Raw genomic sequence first — 19,757 nt, 5'->3', positions numbered from 1 at the left:
GGAGGGCTGTCTCCATGACTCCAGCACAGCAGCTGCTCAGCAGCATCTTCCACATGTCAAAGAAGAGACAGCAAACTCTCTGCTGTGCTTTTTTTTTTAATGGGAATGAACTTTATGGGACCATTGTTCCACTCTTATGATCTTATGTAGTGTCCACATGCCTATGTGCATGTACATGCAGTTCAATGTCTGTGGGCACTGCTGTCATGGTGCACATACAGAGGCCAGAGGCCAGCCTCAGGAGCCAGCTCCACCTTCTGGCATAGATTGAGACAGATTTTTTGGTTGTCTGTTGCTGTGCTGTGTATGGCAGTTGGCCAGAGCTTCTGGGGATTCTCTTTGCTCTGCCTTGCCCCACATCTCAAATGTAGGAGCACTGGGATAACAGATACTCACCACTACGCTTGGCTTTACATGGTTTCTGGGGATTTGAACTCAGGCCCTCATGTCTGCATGGCAAGTACTTTTATCTACAGAGCTATCTCCTTAACCCAGCAACTTTCTTTCTCCTCCTTTTCTTCTTTCTTATTCTCTTTTTCTTCCAATCTCTTATCCCTTCCCTTCCCCTTCTCCTCCTTTCCCTCTAAGCTTGCTCTCTCTCTCTCTCTCTCTCTTTGAGATAGTTTATCTGAGTATCCCAGGCTGGTCTTCAGCTCATGAACTTCCTGTCTCAGCTGCTATGATTACAGAGCCAACAATGAGGCCTTACGAAGCTTCATGAAAAAAGGCTTTGTAAGTGCTGCTTTGTTTCTGAGACTTCACATGGCTGAAGATGCGCTTTTTTGATGTTCACACTTTTCCGATAGCTTAGGTGGGTGTGTTGGATGGGGATCCTACCTTCGAGACAGGGAGGCATTTTCCCTGCACTACTAGAAAGCCTCTGAGGCTGGAGTGAAAGAATGTACATTTGCTCTACCTTCTGATGTATTTATTGTGTGTCTGCCTCTGGCCCTTCTTAGACGCCCTCTTGGTCTTTTCTTGTCACGTCCTGCAACTCCATAGTGGTTAGTATATTAGGGATGTTAGGGGTTGCAGTGAGCTTTTTGCACCTGCAAAGTCACATCCTCTAGGAATGAATGGTTTTGTTAGCATTTCTTCCTGTTTCCTCTGCTCTTCCTTCTGGAAATGTCACAGAGATGATTCTGGGTGTCTCAGATTGGTCCCCTAAATTTCTTTTCTTTGTTTGCTCTAGAATATTCAACTTTATTTCAAACCTGAATTATAAATCCCCTGTGCTTAAGTTGGCTATTATAGCATGGATCGCTGCTATTTAAAGTTCTCTAGGGATTCCTCTCCTTGTAAGTGTGCTTTGCTGTATTCATTTCAGGAAAAATGATTTCCACCTGGTTGTCTCTTCATGCACAAGAGTGAAATAGTGTAGCTGGGCATGTTGACAGGGGCAGGTGTGAGGTTAAGGCAGGTCGATCTCTGTGAGTTCCAAGTCAGCATGGTCTACATAGCAAGTTCTAGATTAGCTACACTTACATAGTGAGACCCTGTCTGGGAAAAAAAAAAAAAAAGAAAGAAAGAAAGAAGAAAGAAACCCCAAAAGTCTCTAACTGTGTAGGTCAAGCTTACTGCCACTAAGCTCCACTGTACCTGACAGTGCTGGCTGGAAGGTCCTTAAGGGCATTGAGTTTTAAATTTTGATTACTCAAATTCCTTGGAGAAAGATGGTCCCACCTCCTGACTCACAAGGTGTAGGTCTAGCTCCTAGAAGTCTGGAGCCCCTGAGGATCTGCACTATTAAGAGTGTTTTTGTCTCTGATTCACACATCCTTTCATTTGTATTATCTATCTATCTATCTATCTATCTATCTATCTATCTATCTATCTATCTATCTATCTATCTATAAAACTCTAGGTCTTCCGCTAAGACCAGGAGGGTCAATCTTTTCAATAAACTTTTCGCCAATACTGCTGTCAGCCTCACTCACACCCTCCTCTACCTCCAGAGTTATCTGGTGCTGTCGACTTCTGAATTTTTATTTCTTGGCTCCCTGCATGCCTGGCTCAGGGTTAGGCTTCCTCAGAACTGCTAAGTCCGTAACCACTCATCCATCTGCTCTCTGGCTTCCAAAGTTTTGTTGCTGTTGTCTCCTCTCCCACTCTCTTTGTCCTTGTGGGTTTATGTCTTTTTTGTTTTTTGTTTTTTTTTAAATCTCTTTACTGTTGTTTTAGTGAGGTTTTGGATGAAATAAAAATCAATGTGGTTATTTAATCTTCCATCTTTATTTGGAGCCTCTTTATAATTAAATCTTTTTTCACTTCCATTTATTATTATAGCATACACATTTCCCATGTTCTTTCATGGTATTTGCAAGCAGCTTTGCAGAAACCTGCCTCAGCAAGCCCTAGGTCCTCAAACATGACCCTGTCATTTATAGTTGCTCACTTTGGAGAGGGAGTTAGTTGGTTTTCCCAAGTGTCACCTTTATCTGTCTTCTCTCCTTCTTTTGTATAGGGAATGCTTGATGATGTTCTTTCTTCTCTGTGTTTTCCTTACCTCACGCTCTGATTCCTGTGTTACTCTACTAATTTTTGCTAGTCTTCATATTTTCAACATCTGACAGGATGTTGCAGCCCTCATGTCAGAGAAGCACACAATTCATTTACAGCCTGGCCTCCTATCCTGCGTCCAGATGTGTATCCACCCTCACTGAACCCATCTCTCACCCTAAGCTCCCGCCTCACAGTTAGTACTCTCCATTAACTGGTAAATATTGGCAGTAGGTAGGGTCAATCTTGCCTTCTAGGATCTTCTAGGCTAGGGTCCTTAGACTTCTTCTGTTCAGCAGCTATTCCAGACCTTCTGCATCTACCTACCATGAAACTCCAGCTTAGTGCAGGCACCCAGTGGGTACTTACCACGATACCCAGGATGGGACAGTGTTAAGTGGAGAATGAGTGACAAAGTACAATTTGCTACTACCTTGCCTTCAGGGCTCAGCTTCCAGATCACAGAGAAGGTCAGCTTGTCCGTCATGGGGTTGAGGCTGCACAGTTCCTCACACAGGAGCCTGGGAAGCATGGGGACCACCTGTGAACAGAGGAGAGCGTCTCAGCAATTTTGTCCAGTCTGCAGGAGCCTGTCTCAGGCACCCAGGCATAGCCCAGGCACAGAGTTTTGGTGACCAGTTTGAACTTCCAGAGTGACCTGAAGGTGAAGGAGGTTCACTGCTAGAAGCCTCTGCAGAAAGAGCACATTGTCTCCGCTCTGCCAAGGGACTGGAAACTGGGAAGTAGGAAGAGAAGGTGTTGTACAGCAACACACCGCCACTGTCTGCAGTTACTGTTCAACCTCTGGATCCCTAGGGCTCTGCCAGGGCTGGAAAGGTTTCTTCATTTTAAAAATTGCATCTGTAGGAATACATTTATAGATATTTTTCTTGTCATTATTCCCTAAGTGACAGAAAACAATATTGCATTATTATTCCTTAAGCAATAGAAAACAATATTGCACTAATGATTATGAGTGATCTGGGGAAGATCTGGAGTCTATGGGAGGAGGGAGCTGGAGAGATGGCTCAGCAGCTATGAGAACTTGCTGCTCTTACAGACGTCTGGTTCTCAGCACCCACATAGTGGCTCACTCCAGTTCCAGGGGATCTGGTGCCCTCTTCTGGACCCTTGAGCACCAGGCATGCACGAGGCACACATACATTCACATACATAGGTAAAAATAAATAAATATTTAGAGTATATGGGAGAGGTTTGAGGATATAACTGTTCTAATTGAATAACATACTTAAGAACTCAAAGGTTCAACATAAGCTCTCTAAAAGCTCTCTAAAGTCTTATCAAAGTAAAATCATCAGTTATTTAATTTAGTAATTGAACTTACAATAAAATGCAAATTTATGTTGTAGTATAAACAGAATAATAAAATATAAGTACGACAAATGAAATTTATAAATTTAGGTTCAGAGATGAACACTAGCTAACTAATCACCCATTTTTCAGGATAAAAAAATTCGCTATTTGTTTATGTGTGTATGGGGTATGGTGTGTGTGTGTGTGTGTGTGTGTGTGACATATGTGGAGGTCAAGGGACAACTTAGGACAAGTTGGGACAACTTAGTTCTCTCTACTATATAGGTACTAGAGATTGAACTCAGATCATCGGGCTTGGCAGCAAGCAGATATCCACTGTGCCATCTTGCCAGCCCTATTTTGCATTTAAAAAGATTTAATTATTTTATTTATTATGAATACAGGGCTCTCTGCCTGTATGTACACCTGCTGGCCAGAAGAAGGCATCAGATTACATTATAGATAGCTGTGAGTGACCATATGGTTGCTGGGAATTGAACTCAGGACCTTTGGAAGAGTAGTCAGTGCTCTTAACCTCTGAGCCATCTCTCCAGCCCCTATTTTGCAGGTTTTAAACCCTGAATTATTTCTCTTGCTTAGTATTTTTTAATCTCATAATAATAAACTGATCTTGCTGGATATTGTAGCTCATACCTTTAATATTAGCCTTCAGGAGGCAGAAGCAGAGGCAGGTGGACCTCTGTGGGTTTGAGGCTAGCCCAGTCTACATAGAGAGTTCTAGGCCAGCCAGGGTTATATAAACAATAAACAATTAAAAAGAACCCTAATTGTATGACATATCTCCTTAACAAAATAATCTGTCTTTACTATACTTTCAAATGATGACAGATAGCTGTCACTGAATACTGTTTGTATTATCTATAATACCAGAAGCAGAATTTGCATCCTCCCTGCTTCCCGCAGCCAAGATACTTTGCCCTCTCTCCCTCCTGCTTTCAAACATATTCCTTCTCCCATATTTTTCTTGATTATAATATCACCACTCACTCTATTACCCAAATTGAAATAGTATTATAAGTCATTTCTTTGCTGAGTTTACCGTGGACCACCCTGATGTATACCAATGAACCCTGTGCTGGGTTCCATTCACTGGGAAGGGAAGGCTGTTATACTATACATTTGTAAAATTAGCAAATTTCTTTATTAGTAAAATCAAAACAAATCCCAGTGGTTTCTCTTGCTATGTGACATTTCAGTAGCATACCATTTCCATAGAGAACATGCCCTTGGTATGGAAGAAATTCAAGAACACATGGCCTATAGCGATAACAAAAAATTAATAGTTGTTTGGCAGTATTCTAGAGGCTTTACACCTAGGCAAAACCCAAGGACTACTTAAAAACTTTTGGTAACAGCTTCTATATAAAAGTGTTATTGAAATTTTCTCTTTTTCTTGTCTGGTTTTTATACCATCAGCCTAAATGACACATACTATTTGCTATCTTGTTTTTTGTTTGCTTTGAGACAGGGTCTTGTATTGCCCAGGCTTGCCTCAGAATGGCTTTGCTGAGGATGACTTTGAACTTCTGATCCTCCTGGCTTCATCTCCTGAGTGTTAGGATTACAGGTGTGCAAGCCATGCCTGGTTTCTCCTGTGCTGGGGATCTAACTCGGGGCTTTGTGCATGTTAGGCAAGCTAGATCCTCAGTGCTTTAGTAGAGAGTTAAAATGCGTTCTAATATAGGAATTTTCTTGTGTCAAATGTTATAAAATACTACAACTTCATCTACACCAACACACTAAAGAGTCTCTGTGTCATACAGTTTGTGACTGAGCTACAAATATTTTATATAATTTCAGCCTTTGAAGTATGCTACAAACTGAATTGTACCTACCCATTTATATACTAAAGCTGCAGTCTCCAGTTTAATAGTATTTGAAGATGGTGTTTTTAGGTGATTACTAAGGTTAAATGAAGACATATGGGTGGGACCTAGTCACACAAAAACTGTGAATTTAGAGGAGGAGAGGACAACAAATACATAGCCCATCTCTCTAAGTAAGTGCAGAGGTAAAGTTATGTGAGGACACAGACATGAAGCAGCCAGGAAGAGGTGGTCACGAGGAATCGCACTGGCTAGCCCCTGAAATGGGGACTTCTGTCTGCCAAAACTGTGAGCCCTGAGTCTGCTGTGGAAGTCACCCAGTCTGTGATGCATTATCATGGGGGCCGAGTAAAGTTCCACTATGTTTTCTGGGTTACCTATCAGATGATGACACCAGCTATTCTATGGAAACTCCCTGCTTAATCAGTATGCTTACTGCAATGATTAGTCCAGAGCTCAATGTTTTTGTTGTTGGTTTTAGACAAATATCATACTTTAAGTCACAAGACTGAGCATCTAATAATGTAATATATCTCTGGGCACAACACTTCAGTGTTTGTCAAAAGAAAGTCATTGTATCTTGGGCCTAGAGTGGACCCCAAAACAAAAAACACTGATAGAAAAAATAGGTGAAATCCAAATAAAGGATGGAGTGCTGTTAACAGCAATGTCCTAAAGGCAGTCTTTTATGTGATACTTTTATAAATTATGTTATACATAAACACAAATATATGAATCTTACACATAGTAATCCTGATCTACTTTTGTAAACAAGTATGGCACTAAAATTTTATTTATAAAATGAAGACCTGGGTAGGGCTCAAGGTCTTAAGACCATCAAGCAGTTGAGGGCAGTACGGTGGTGTTGGCAGTAGCAGGTGTAAGAAAATAAGGAAGGCTTTGACACAGAGACCTGAAGTCAGACCCTGGCCCAGAGCTTCTTGATGATCCAATAAGTTCTGGCCACATAGGTTTTCTTCCAAGTGAAACAGCCCTGAAATGCCCAACAACAGCTCAAGGTGTCCAAGCCCCTATGCCACTTGGCTCAGCTTTCCTTACCCAGCCCTGTGCTCAGACACTCCCCTCCAACATCCATAGCTCTAACCCATGGCCCCTTTACAGGACAAGCCTTCCACCTGCCCCGCCTGCTCGCTACTCCAGCATGTGCACATGGTGTTCCCATTTTCTGGAACACCTTTCTGGACACTTAGCTTTGGGCAAACTTTGGCGCATCCTTCCACATTCAGCTCCTTGCCATTTCCACGGTTTATCCAGACTCCCCCAGGCAGAGAGTGTACTGTTTTGTAACTTCTGATTTTTCACAGAGGCTGTGGGGGCAGTCCCAAAGAATAAGTTAGGTACTCCACCCTCCCTGGTCTTTCACACCACTTCTAAGGCCCTGACCACACTGCATCCTGATTGCTTGTTAGGTGTCCCCTCACCAAGGCATCCTCTAGGCTATGGAACCCCAAGAACAAAGAGAGGTCTGGTTTTGTTCCTCTATCTAGTGCTCCCCCCGGCCCCGCCCACAGCAGGCACTATTAGTACACAAACGACTGACTTCTGTTATGAAAATAATAACCTGGGGTTTTCTATGTTTACTGTATACTCTTACACACACACACACACACACACACACACACACACACACACACACACACTCCTTCATGAAATCCTTGCTGACAGAATTCTATATTAACATCTTTACCAAAAAAAAAAAAAAAAAAAGCCTGTGGCAATTAATACTTTCAGTAGAAAGCAAAGAATTTTTGCTGGGTGAAAAAAATCCCAATAAAACAAAACCAACTACCAGCATACCCCATGGCTGCCCAGGTTATCAAAACTGCTTTGCTCCTCCCGCTGGTCAGATGCCAAATACCTGGAATTTCATGAAGAATTTGTGGCAGTGTAATTGCATTTAATTTTTAAGGGACAATCCTTTTAATAAACTTTCTACCAGGTCTTGGGGAAGGAATCAGATGGAATTCAGAGTTAACAGTCCATGCTCATCCAGTTTTGTAAATAGGTAGTTCAGCTTGTGTCTTTCAAAGGAGAAGAAATTAAGAGGTTACGATCACATTTGTGGTCTGGCACATCACACCCTCTCATAAATCCACTGGTCCTCCAGGGGTCACTGTGCATGCATTCCTGCTCAACCCAGAGTGCAGCAGGCTTCCTTGGAAGAGGACTGGTGAGGTGAGGCCACTCTCTTAAAAGCTAGTTTCTTTAAACCCTGCCCAGGCAGGTGAGGAGGGAGAGGGGTGCAGCACATGGCCCGTCACAGTACTTGAGGAGATTCTGGGATAGAGTGAAGTGCAGAGCACCAAGGGTACCCAGGAAAGATCTCTGTGTAGAGAAACTCCTGCTGCCAACAGCACAGTGCCTATGCTCCCTGGGCTCTGGTAGTTTTCTCCTGGCCCTGCGTTTATCCCATTCCCTGCCTAGCATGGACTTTCATGACAGTTTCCCAGGTGCCTGACTCCCACTGTCCTAACTGCAAGTCTTGTTACCCATCTCATAGTCTGCCTTCTTTGTTCTTGGGACCCTATTAGCTGAACACCAACGCTGGGCGGTGTAGAAACGCATCAACAAATAGTTCTAGCTCCTGCCATGCCTTGCTAGCATCTTCCCCAGGCTTCACACTCATTACTGCTCCCCTCCAACTCACCCAGCACCTTCTCACTTCTCAGCAGAAAAACTCAGCTCTTCTACACAGAGAAGATAGAGTTAAGCTGGGCACGGTGGTGCGTGCCTGTAATCCCAGCACTTGGGAGACAGAGGCAGGTGGATCTCTGTGGGTTTGAAGCCAGCCTGGTCCAAAAAGTGAGTCCAGGACAGTCAAGGCTACACAGAGAAACCCTGTCTCAAAAAACAAAAACAAACAAACAAACAAAGAAAAAGATAGACTTAGGTTCTTTCTAGCATTTTTCCATCAACTTCCCTCTTGAGCCAATTTCCCTAGCTTTTCAGGGATGCCCTGGTTCTGTTACGTCATGACAAGTGTCCCCACTCTTAAGCTTGGAGCTCTTGCTTATGATCTCAGTGCTCAGCTGGTTCAGTTCCCAATGATCAGAGCACAAGGGTGGAGCTACCCCTAACTCCAGGCTCTATTCCTCCCCCAGCCACACTCTTCTCACTTCTCCACTTAAAGCTTCTCAAAATGCTTTATGCTTCTCATCTTCCATTCCTTTTTTAACTGCAAAAATTACATGATTCTATAAACCGGGACTCAAAAACACAAGCACCATGGGATCCCAGTTCTTAGAATGTTAGCGTGATGGACAGAACTCACACCTCTCATTTGTGCACACATGACCATATGGAAGGTAATATGGGGTTTGTTTTATTTTGTTTTTTTCGAGACAGGGTTTCTCTGTGTTAGCCTTGGCTGCCCCAGACTCGCTTTGTAGACCAGGCTGACCTCAAAATCACAGCGATCCGCCTGCCTCTGCCTCCCGAGTGCTGGGATTAAAGGCGTGCACCACCACGCCCAGCTCCAGTAATATGTATTTTAGAGTCTATATTATATGTATTTTAAAACATAGAACCAGTGGACACCCAAGAGTGGCCTTTCCTATGCTCCCTTTTCAGTTGGCCCCTCACCTCTGCCCTCTGTTCTTCCTGTGGCACTGTCTCCTTCCCTCTGGATTCTGCTGCTGCTGCATTATGCTCAGGCCCTATCCACTCTGCATTTGGAGCTGCTTCTCCTTGGAATCTAGACTCCTCTATGCTGACACCTGAATCTGGACACTGTGGATTCTTCAGGCACAGCACTAGAACACAGAGCTCAGCATTTTCCTCCCGTGTGTTTCCACCCTCCCTGTGTTGATGCTTCTGTAGGAATAGTATCCCAGCCTCCATTAAGTGAGCAAACAAACAATAAAGCTTCCCAAACTCCTAAGAAACAAAACACCACATTCCCACTGCTCTATCCTCCCAGACAATTGGGTGTTATCTTGTGACTGCCATAGTCCTTACCCTACCCAGTCAGTGCCTGTACCGGAAGGCTTGGTATTTTAAATCTCTATCAAGTGATTTTCTTTGTCTCCACTTACAGTGTTCAAATGTGGACACTTGTTTTCCCTTTTGCATACAGTCCATAGTTTCCTGGGATAGAGGCAAAGCTCTTTGTGAAATCACTGTAGATAGAACTTCTACTATAGTTCAGACATGATTTGAATGTTCTCTCACTCAAGGGTTTGTGCAATTTGAGCTAGTTTCTCAGTGGAGCAGTGTTGACAGATGTCGGACCTTCTTTTTCTGTTGTTTGTTTTTTGTTTTTGGAGACAGGGTTTCTCTGTGTAGCCTTGGCTGTCCTGGACTCACTCTGTAGACCAGGCTGGCCTCAAACTCACAGCGACCCGCCTGCCTCTGCCTCCCGAGTGCTGGGACCTTTAAGAGGTGCAGCCAATACTGGCTCTTCCTTTCATCCTGGCTGCCTGTCATACCACATGATCTTTTATTTTATTTGTGAAATTTTTAGCCTTTATTTTTATTTTATGTGACTAGGTGTTCTGTCTACATGCATGTCTATATTCCACGTGTGTGTGTGTGTTGTGTTTCCTAGGATTGGAGTTATAGACAGTTGTGAACTTCCATGTGGGTGGTAGGAATTGAGCTTAGGTTCTCTGAAAGAGCCAGTGGTGCTCTTATCAACTCAGTAATCCCTCCAGCCCTGATCTTTTCTTTTTACATAGCTCCTGCCATTATCATGTCATTTGTCTTGAGGTGATACAAAAATGGGCCCTCACTAGAGATGCTCTATGCTGTCTGGACTTTCAGGCTTTAAAATTCAGCATGCACATCTAATTCTAGCCTTGTGAGATAGAGGCAAGAAGATCAGGGCTTCAACGTTACCTTCAGCTACATGGAAAGTTTATGGACAGCCTGGGGTACATGATACCTTGTCTCAAAACCAAACCAACCAAATAACAACAACAACAACAAAAAACCCCAAACAAACAAACAAACAAAAAACCCCCAAACAACAACAAATCAAACCAAATCAACCAATCAACTACTAACCAAACAAAAAGTCAAGACACAAAATTGAATTCAATAAACCTCATCCCTACCTTCAGATATTTCATGGTAATAATGGAAAACAGAACAATAAGGCTTCCTTCAGTAAGCCTTATTTTTTTTTTTTAAATATGGACACTCCTTAAATTTGCATGTAAGCTTTACTCAAGGGCAGTATTAATCTCTGCATCCCAACTTTGGCACATGTATTACTGAAGCAAACATCACCTGCCTTATTTTCTTTAGACTTCTGTATGATTTTTTGCTTTTAAATTTATTTATTCATTCTCATTCTCTCTCTCTCTCTCTCTCTCTCTCTCTCTCTCTCTCTCTCTCTCTCTCTCTCTCTCTCTCTCTCTCTCTCTCTCTGTGTGTGTGTGTGTGTGCATGAATGTATCTGGTTGTCTGTGGCTATGTGCACCTGTGCATGAGATCCTTTGGAGCTTAAGTTCCAGGTATTTTTTAAGGACACCTGGCTTGTTAACCTGGGTACTGGGATATCTCTGAAGCTTGGTCAGATTATGCAGCAAGTGCTCTCAACTACGGAGCTGTCTCTCCAGCCCATGCATCTTCCTTCTTACTACATCTCATCTGCAGATACCCTGCAATCCTATTCAGACAGGTGATCTGCCAGTAATCACTACATTCTCTGTCTTAGTGATTCTGTTTGTATTAGGTCCTGTTGCCTTTACCTTTCCTAGGAATCAAGGAGTTCGATGAGCTGGATTCAGCAAACTAGATTTGGGTCTCTTATGGATGAAAGGGACCCAGATACTTTTGGTTGGCTTAAGAAGTTGTCACTAAAGACTAGATCCATAGGTTGGATATTATTATAGACAGAAGCAGAAAGATCCTGAGCTACATAATGATACCTCAAGTCTACAACAACAAAAACAAAACACAAGGTGAGCAGGACTGAGTCCTTACAATCAGTGGCCAGGGGTCATATGTGCATAAATTTGCCCTCTCCATTTATCTCAACGTAGGCAGTAGCAGTACCTGAAGAAATAGCTTCTCCACTGCCCCACTCTTTGCCTTTCCTTCCTTTTTGCTCTGTGATAGGGATTGCTGGAATTGGAAGTGACTGACTACCTAGATACTGTAGCACTGATAAACTCTTTGGAGAGGCTAAGAATGAGCATCTCTGCCTTTGTGGGGACAGTTATTCAAAGCTTCACAGGACAGAGATGTGTAAAAGGACCCTGGCACTGACATGCTAGCCCTGACTTTGGATGAATTCTCTTTTATGCAGACTGCTCAGATGAGTTTTTAAAGGAAGGCCACTCAACTGTTCTTAAACCAGCATAACCTACAACCCCGAAGAAGCCCATTTTAAAAATTAATTCATTCATATTACATCTCAATTGTTATTCCATTCCTCCCTCTCTCCTGCTTTCACCCTATTCCCCTCCCCTATGACTGTGACTGAGAGGGACTCCCTCCTCCTGTAAATGATCCTAGGGTATCAAGTCTCTTCTTGGTAGCCTGCTATCCTCCCTCTGAGTGCCACTGGGCCTCCCCATCAAGAGTACGTAGTCAAATATGGGGCACCAGAGTTCATGTGAAAGTCAGTCCCCACTCTCCACTCAGCTGTGGAGAATGTCCTGTCCATTGGCTAGATATGGATAGGGATTTGATGCTTATTGCACGTATTGTCCTTGGTTAGTGCCATAGTTTGAGCAGAACCCCGGGGCCCAAATCTTCCCATCATAGTGTTCTTCTTGTAGGTTTCTAGGACTCTCTGGATCCTTCTATTTTCCCATTCTCCCATGCTTCTCTCACCTAGAGTCCCAATAGGATGTCCTCACCTCTATTCCACTTTCCTGGTAAGTGAAGACTTTCATGGGACATGCTCCTTGGGCTAGTGTCTAGTTATAAGTGAGTGTATACCATTTGAGTCTTTCTGCTTCTGGATGAACTCACTCATTATGATCATTTCTAGTTCAAGCCATTTGTCCACAAATTTCAGAAATTCCTTGTTTTTAATAGCTGAGTAGTATTCCATAGTGTAATGTACCAGTTTCTTTATCCATTCTTCTACTGAGGGACACTTAGGCTGTTTCCATGTTCTGAAGCCCATGTTTTTGATTCTACCACTTCAGGCCTCTTTCCAACTTTCCTTCTTGGTAACCCCTGTTACCCCAGCAAGTTCTTACCATGTGCTGTTTCTCAAGCACACTGCTTATAAAACCTTTATTTATTTACTCTGTGTGTGTGTGTGTGCACTCATACACATGTGTTTTTGTGTACCACCAGGAGCCAGGAAAAGCTAGATCCACTGGAACTGGAGTTACTAGGGGTTGTGAGATGCCAGGTGGGTGTTGGGAACTAAATTTGGGCCCTCTGCAAGAGCAGTAAGAACTCTTAACTGTTGAGCTGTCTCTCCAACCTCTGAACACACTTTTTAAAAGTGTGTGTCTGGGAGGTCCTCAGTACCCATTTCTGTCTATGTAGACATTTTCCTAAAATATGAGACACTGTCCAAAAGCTGACCTCTGTGTCATCTCAACTCTTGAAGAATCTATTCCCAAGTCCCTCCAACCCAGGTAGACATGACCTCCCTTTCCTCTCTGTACTTCTATAACCAAGGCAGCCCAGCGTACTGGAAGTGCTTGTAATGTGTCATCCTTAGTACTGCTACGTGGTGAGAACAATAGATCTGGCAGCAGAAAAGGCAGAGAGCCGGGGAATGCTGCAAACCTAAGGCCAAAGCTCAGTCCTTCAGAGCTTAAAGGCTGGCTGTAGACAAAGGAGTGATGACAGGACCCTGACTTTCTAAGCATTCTGGACCAGGGCTTGGGAGAGTTGAGGGAACTGGTCATTTAGGTCAATACACCACTGCCCAATACTGCTGGGTGGGGGTACCAACAAGACTATAAAATCTTACATGAGCCTCAGAGAGCAGAAACATCTGCTAAAGCCACAGCAGGCAGGCTGGCCAAGTTCAGCAGTGGGTGAGCCAGGACAGCCCTGTGACCAGTTGAAAGGGCCACAGAAGGGAAGAATCTATCATCTGGGTGTGGAGGAACAGGAAGGATGAGCAGTGACATCAGGCCAGACACTCACAAGTATTGGGGTCTCCTATTATCTGAGAGGTCACACTCTTGTCTTTTCAAGCCAAGGTATTGGCCAGCTCCCCAGGCAATGTCCTCTCATACCCTCAGTGTACTCTAGATCTGCAACATGGCAAGTTGGTGTTTTCTCCTTTTCTCAAGACTTGAAGGTGTTTATACTAAGGCATGCTCAGCTAGCTCCCTGCTCACAGAATAAAGAAATCTAAAGGAAATAGATAATGCATTTGCCAGCCGACATCTCTGCTTAAAGGGTTTCCCTTTTCATATCAACACTTCCACGAATTCAGAATTTGATCAACTCTTTGCTACACAGTTTGACATTAACAAAACAGCAACACTGACAACCTGCTGGTGTCAGGAAGGAGCATCTTAAAAACTCTTTGGCCTCTACATGAAGACAGGCTTCCAATCCCAATCTTTGATCTCTATTATAAAGCACTACCAATAAAATATCCTCGAGATTTATGGGCGAGCTTTCATTCGAGCTGTTTCACACCTAAAATAACATGCATGGCTGGGCCAGCAGACACAAAGTTTAGGTTTAAGTTTCAACTGTTTAGGTTTTCTTTTACTTTTAAAACTTAATTCACTTATTTATTTTTTTCTAATTACCTTAAAACTTAAAATTAAATTGTATTTCTTTTCCAGAGAAGACATTAGCTGAGCAGATGTCACGGCCTCTGAGAAGAACAAGCTCAACTTCAGATACACAGTTGCCCCCATTCTAATGGAACCATTTTTGTCAAAAAGAAGGGTGGATTTTAACAATTAAACACCATTTAAATTTACCTTTCTCTTGACTATGCTCCTTTGTTAATGAGTGTTACTGAGTCCTTATACTGTGAGTCAAATCTCAGCAAAAAGAATTTCATTTAAAGCCAGTGAGCTAGGGCCTGCACCCAGGATTGGTTCCATCATATATTGTTCCACTCTCTGGGATCATTTTCCAAACCAAGCTTAGATTGTAACTCTGACCACCAGTCGCTTATAAGTTGGCATCTAAATGAAAAGAAGTCAAAGCCACATCTCCTATGGATGGGAAATTAACTGGGATGCCCATCCCCCTTCTCTGGAGTGACAGAGTTGGGAAAAATGATTTGGCCAAATGAGAGAAGAGAGAATATGCACAGGGAGAGGCAGCTCACCCAGCTTTTAAGAAGACCTTTATAGGCAAAGTAAAGTGAAAACAGCAGAAAAGTTCCTGGACACAGTCCTTTAAGAAACAAAACTGAGTAGGAAGAAAGGTCAGAGCAGAGGTTCAAAGGCATCAGAATGCACAGCTCCTGCTGTCCAAGGTTGTGGGCCAGTGCCTGGAGCTCCTGCCAAGCTGGAGGCAGGACTGGGCAGTGGAGGCTCACAGTGCCTCTTCCACCACCTCTGCACCTTCAGAGTTTAGCAGCGGAGGGAGCCCCATGCCCCATCCAGCACTCTCAAAGAGATTCTCAGGTGGTGACAGTCACAAAAACCAAAGTAAAGGTCACAGAGAGGGAAACACCCAGTTATTAACCAATTTTATTCTTTTGGTTTCTAATTTTAAAACTGAACCCTTGGTTATAAAAGGAGGCTTCAGCTGTAAGAGAAGAGAAAACCACCTGCTTGGAGGAAGAGGCTCCAATGGCTTCTAATGTCCTCAACTCATCAGAACCAAAGCGCAGAGTGAATAGAGTGTGTTGCATCATTACTCATTGACAAAGTCTTTACATGTTAGAGAGAACTTCAAAGACTGAACTCCCCATCTCTATACTAGAGGGACCTGGAAGCTCATCTTTCTTCTTATAAGTTTGGACCAGGGAGAAGCTGGGTTTGGCCAGCATCACTGTCAGGCAGGAAGTACATACAGATGCCTTAAGCCTGAGGTCAAGTGGAGTCACTGTACAAGTATCAGAACTGCATTCTCAGAAGGGTCAAGCTAAGAGCTGGGTCCTGGAGTTTAATAAGTCTTTTTTCTTCAAGATGCTTAGTATAGATACCAAAAGAGACAAAGGTGAATGGAAGTTACTCTCCCACAAGTGTTGTATACGTGAGTGCAGGCACACACACACCACGGTGCATGTGTGGAGGTCAGAAGATGACCTCAAGTGGGGGTCTTTCCCTTCCAACTTGCTTGAGACAGACCAGAGTCTCTTTTGTTGGCCCCCGTGGATGCATTTGTGGTCTGCCTTAGCAGCACCTGGACAGAACAGCTACTAAGGAACTGAACTTTCTAGGGAGCGGCATGAAGTAGGAGCTCAGGTAGTTAGGAATACATGTTCTCAAGGTCTTGTTTGTCAAAGTGTGGAGGGAGCAAGAGAGGCCAGAAAGAACGAAGAGAAAGTGGGAGGCTGTCTTATAAAAAGCATAAAAAGTGCTCAGGCCCAAAGGTATGTGAAAACCTAGATCCTGGAAGACCTCGTTTTTTCATCCTCTGCAAGTTCCCTATGGAGAGAGAGACTTCAGAACTTCATTTGGGCACTCCAGTAATCATTCTAGCTAAAATAAACAGGGAGCTGGAGTGGGAGCAGCCAATTTATGAGGACACACAGTTTGTAAGGCAAAGTTCATGGCCTTGTACTCCCCTGCCAACAGTGTGGGCACACAGGCAGCTTGGAGTGGAGAGAGAATAGGAAGCTGTGTCCCTTCTCTGGGTGATGACAATTGGAAACTCTCAGAATGGAGTAGGTGTGGCACCTGGCTAGTCTCTGGTCCCTGAGAACTGGGGCCAAGCAAGCAATATCCAGCTCCGAGAATGCCTTGGGATGTGTTGGCAGGAGTAGGGGCAGACATTTTATCTTGGTACAGTCAATGATCAAATATCAAAAGTTATGCTCTAGAGCATGGGATTAGGGAGAGAAGTTTAAAGCTATTGAGTTCATGGGAACTAGACAGGAAGTGAACATCAAGAAATAAGATGAGCCAAAATGAGCAGAAGAACAGACTGTCAGAGAACAAAAAGGGCTGGAAGAATCCATGAATTACAGTGGAAGATAGTTATGTATGTTCTTTAATTTACAACTGTCTTCAGGCCTACTGCAATGCCTAGTAGACACTTGGTACCGAGTAAATACTTATAAAAGGGATGGATTCTCATAGTTACTTGTAGGGATTTGCTAGCTACATATGATGAAATAGATGTATTGCTTTCTCTACCTGCCTGTGTGTATGAGCGAGCACAGCACACATGCACACATGCACTCGTGCATGTGTGAGAAACCAAAGGTCAACATTGGGCATTTTCCTCTATTATTCTCCACCTTCTTCTTTGAGATAAAACTTTTTCACCAAACCCCAAACACACTGCTTTGTTAGACTTGCTGGCCGGTGAGTTTTGGAGAACAGTCTCGCCCCATTCCCACTCATGTTAGTATTACAGATGCATGTCATCATACCCAGCTTTTATGTGGGTGCTGGGGATCTGAACTCGGGTCTTTATGTTTGCATGGCAGACATTTTACTTATTGAGTCATCTCCCAACCCTTAGAAGGGATGTAATTTCTTCCTTTCATAGCTGAAGTGTGGAGCATGTAACAGCAGAGAACCTGTGTTGGGGGCTCCGTGGGCCACCTGAAAGTACAGCTCAAGACAGGCTTGGTGGCCACATTTAGAACAGTTTCTCAAAGGTCTACTGTAGATGGTAAATTGTCATCCCACTCTGTGGCTATGGTGTGAGTGCGGGCACAATAACACAAAAGATTGGATGTGGCTGGATCCTAACCAAACTATACAAAAACCAGCAGCTAGTGTGGGCTATCCCCTAGGCCCTTCTTTGGAGCAATAGTTTGAAAGCAATTATTTTCCCTCATTTCTTTTTGAAGTCGACCACTGTTGGAGGTACTTGTGTGACAAGGCTACTCTGAAGACGAGATGAAAACTTTGGCTTCTTTCAAGAAACTTCGCAGCAGCAGAGGGCAAACATATTCCCAGTGCCAAGCCCATATTTTAGACCTTACTAGATCTGAGAAAAGATTCAGAAAAGACATGTTCTTTACAAACTAAAAACAAAGAATAGTAAGTGGGCACACTTAGTGAAATCTAGAAACTCAAAGCTGATTTGTACCTTCTGAACCAAGTAGACACTTGTGGCTCTCTCAGCGGCCACCTGATCCAGAGAGGATCCCTCAGGAACAAAGTAACTCACGTCAGCAATGTGGACGCCCACTTCAAAGGTGCCTGTAAGTGAAGAAGAAGGAGTGTCAGCCTGCTTGGAGGATCAGCAGGATTCCTCCTGGGATCCTTTCCCGGGTGCCTGTCATAGCCACAGGCTCAGGCCCTGAAGCATGGGTAACCGTTCTAGTCTTGCCAGTTACTTCCAGGTGACTTGTGCTGGTGTCACCTTCCTCATCCTATACCAAACAGATGGAGAGAATTTTACCGTAAACAGATCAGGGGACCATTTTCACAAGCTATTTCTTATTTCTAAAGGCTTCTTATCTTTGTGTAAATCCATCATCACATTTGAAAAAGACAGGCCTAGTATAGAACTAATAGTTTGCTTGTTCCTCTCTCCTGCCCTTCCTCCCAATAGCCCAACCCCTACAAGGGCCACCAAAGAGGTAGTACCCAAGTTTGTGGGACTGTCTCTTAGGGCCACAGGAGAAGTAGTTTGTTGGTTGGTTATTTTGAGACAGGGTTTCTCTGTATAGCCTTGGCTGTCATGGACTTGCTTTGTAGACCAGGCTGGCATCCAATTCATAGAGATCCACCTGCCTCTGCTTCCCTGAGTGCCAGGATCATAGGCGTCCACCACTGTGCCTGGCTGGAGAAGTAGTTTACAAACTTAAGATATACTGTTGAATGTCCTGTTAATCAACTTTCAAATATGACATGCCATATAAACATACATACATGTGCATATGCACATATGTAATACATACATGGGTATACTTATGTGCTTATGGAAATACACAAAATGGACAGTATCTTAGAACAACATGCTCATAAAATAGGCATTTAACTTGGAGAAAGGTAGATACACTGGAGATACAAGCACAAGGCTGAAGGTGCTTAAATTAAGTATGTACCTAACCCAATTCCCTATATTCCATCCCTGTGGACAGTGACTATTCTTGGCATAGGCATATGACACACATAGACTGAGCCTGTTTTTTGAGGACGAAGATGGGCATCATCCAAGAGGGTTTCTCCTGTGAACTCATAAGCCTGCAGTTGCTAGGAACCACCTTCATCTGCATACTCAAATCAACATAGAAAATAACAAGTTTAAGAAATAGGGGAAAACCCAAGGTGACCTCATATGAACTCCAGGATCCAGCTGAGGTTGAACCTAGTCCATTTGTGTACTTGGCCATTCCTGAGCTAATGAGTACTCTTTTGGTTCTGACTCATTGGGAGTCCCATCTGATATCAAGGAGCTTATTAGCACACCCCATTTGCTCCTTTGGTGACCTGTGTGACCGGTCCTAAAGTACCAGACAGTCTTAATTTTTAAAAAATTACATTCTTATTTATATGTACATGTGTGCATGGGTTGGGGGTGAGCATGCCATAGTGTACATGTGAATGTTAGAGGAAAATTTGAGGGAATCAGTTTTTTTCCCTGTTTACTACGTGAACCTGGGGATTGAACTCACATCATTAGACCTAGGCACAGGAGTCTTTACCACTGAACCATCTTACTGGCCCATCAGATATTTTATATGGAAATATTTATAGCTTTCACTGCTTTTCTGTTCCTCTTTCAGTAGGGGTGCTTAAAATAAGGGCTAAGACTTATTCTTCAATTGTCCCGGACACACAGAAGTCCTCCCACTGAGTGTTCTTTGGGTTTTTCTGCACAGCCTTATAGCATTTACAAAGGAGAGGCCAAGTCTAAGGTAGGACGAAGGCTGCTATGGGGTGGTGCAATCAATCAGCTTATCTTCCACAGGCAAAGGCTGGCTGGGGAGCTGGGAGAAACCAGCCTTGCTCCAAGTTGGGCAGCCTCACTCTGACAGAAACACAGCAATGTTGCTGGGTCATGGGGTGCGGTGAATCCACCCGTGATGCCTGGTGCTCTAGGAACTTT

At 43.5% G+C, this 19,757-nt stretch overlaps 1 protein-coding gene across 3 annotated transcripts in view; it reads right to left on the bottom strand.

Moving 5' to 3' along the window:
- Positions 1 to 19,757, bottom strand: part of Dis3l2 (DIS3 like 3'-5' exoribonuclease 2) — a 303,393-nt gene that overhangs the window by 73,630 nt on the left and 210,006 nt on the right. For all 3 annotated transcript variants that reach the window (XM_051154243.1, XM_051154242.1, XM_051154244.1), the window contains 2 exons: positions 17,790 to 17,902; positions 2,933 to 3,040 (listed from right to left, as the gene is read on the bottom strand). In XM_051154243.1, the coding sequence (XP_051010200.1) occupies positions 2,933 to 3,040; positions 17,790 to 17,902 (221 nt within the window). The remainder of the gene's footprint in view (positions 1 to 2,932; positions 3,041 to 17,789; positions 17,903 to 19,757) is intronic.

Source organism: Acomys russatus, chromosome 12 (genome assembly GCF_903995435.1).
Source record: "Acomys russatus chromosome 12, mAcoRus1.1, whole genome shotgun sequence".
NCBI lineage: Eukaryota > Metazoa > Chordata > Mammalia > Rodentia > Muridae > Acomys > Acomys russatus.
The sequence above is the reverse complement of the archived record's forward strand: the minus strand, read 5'-3'. Positions and strand labels throughout refer to the sequence as shown.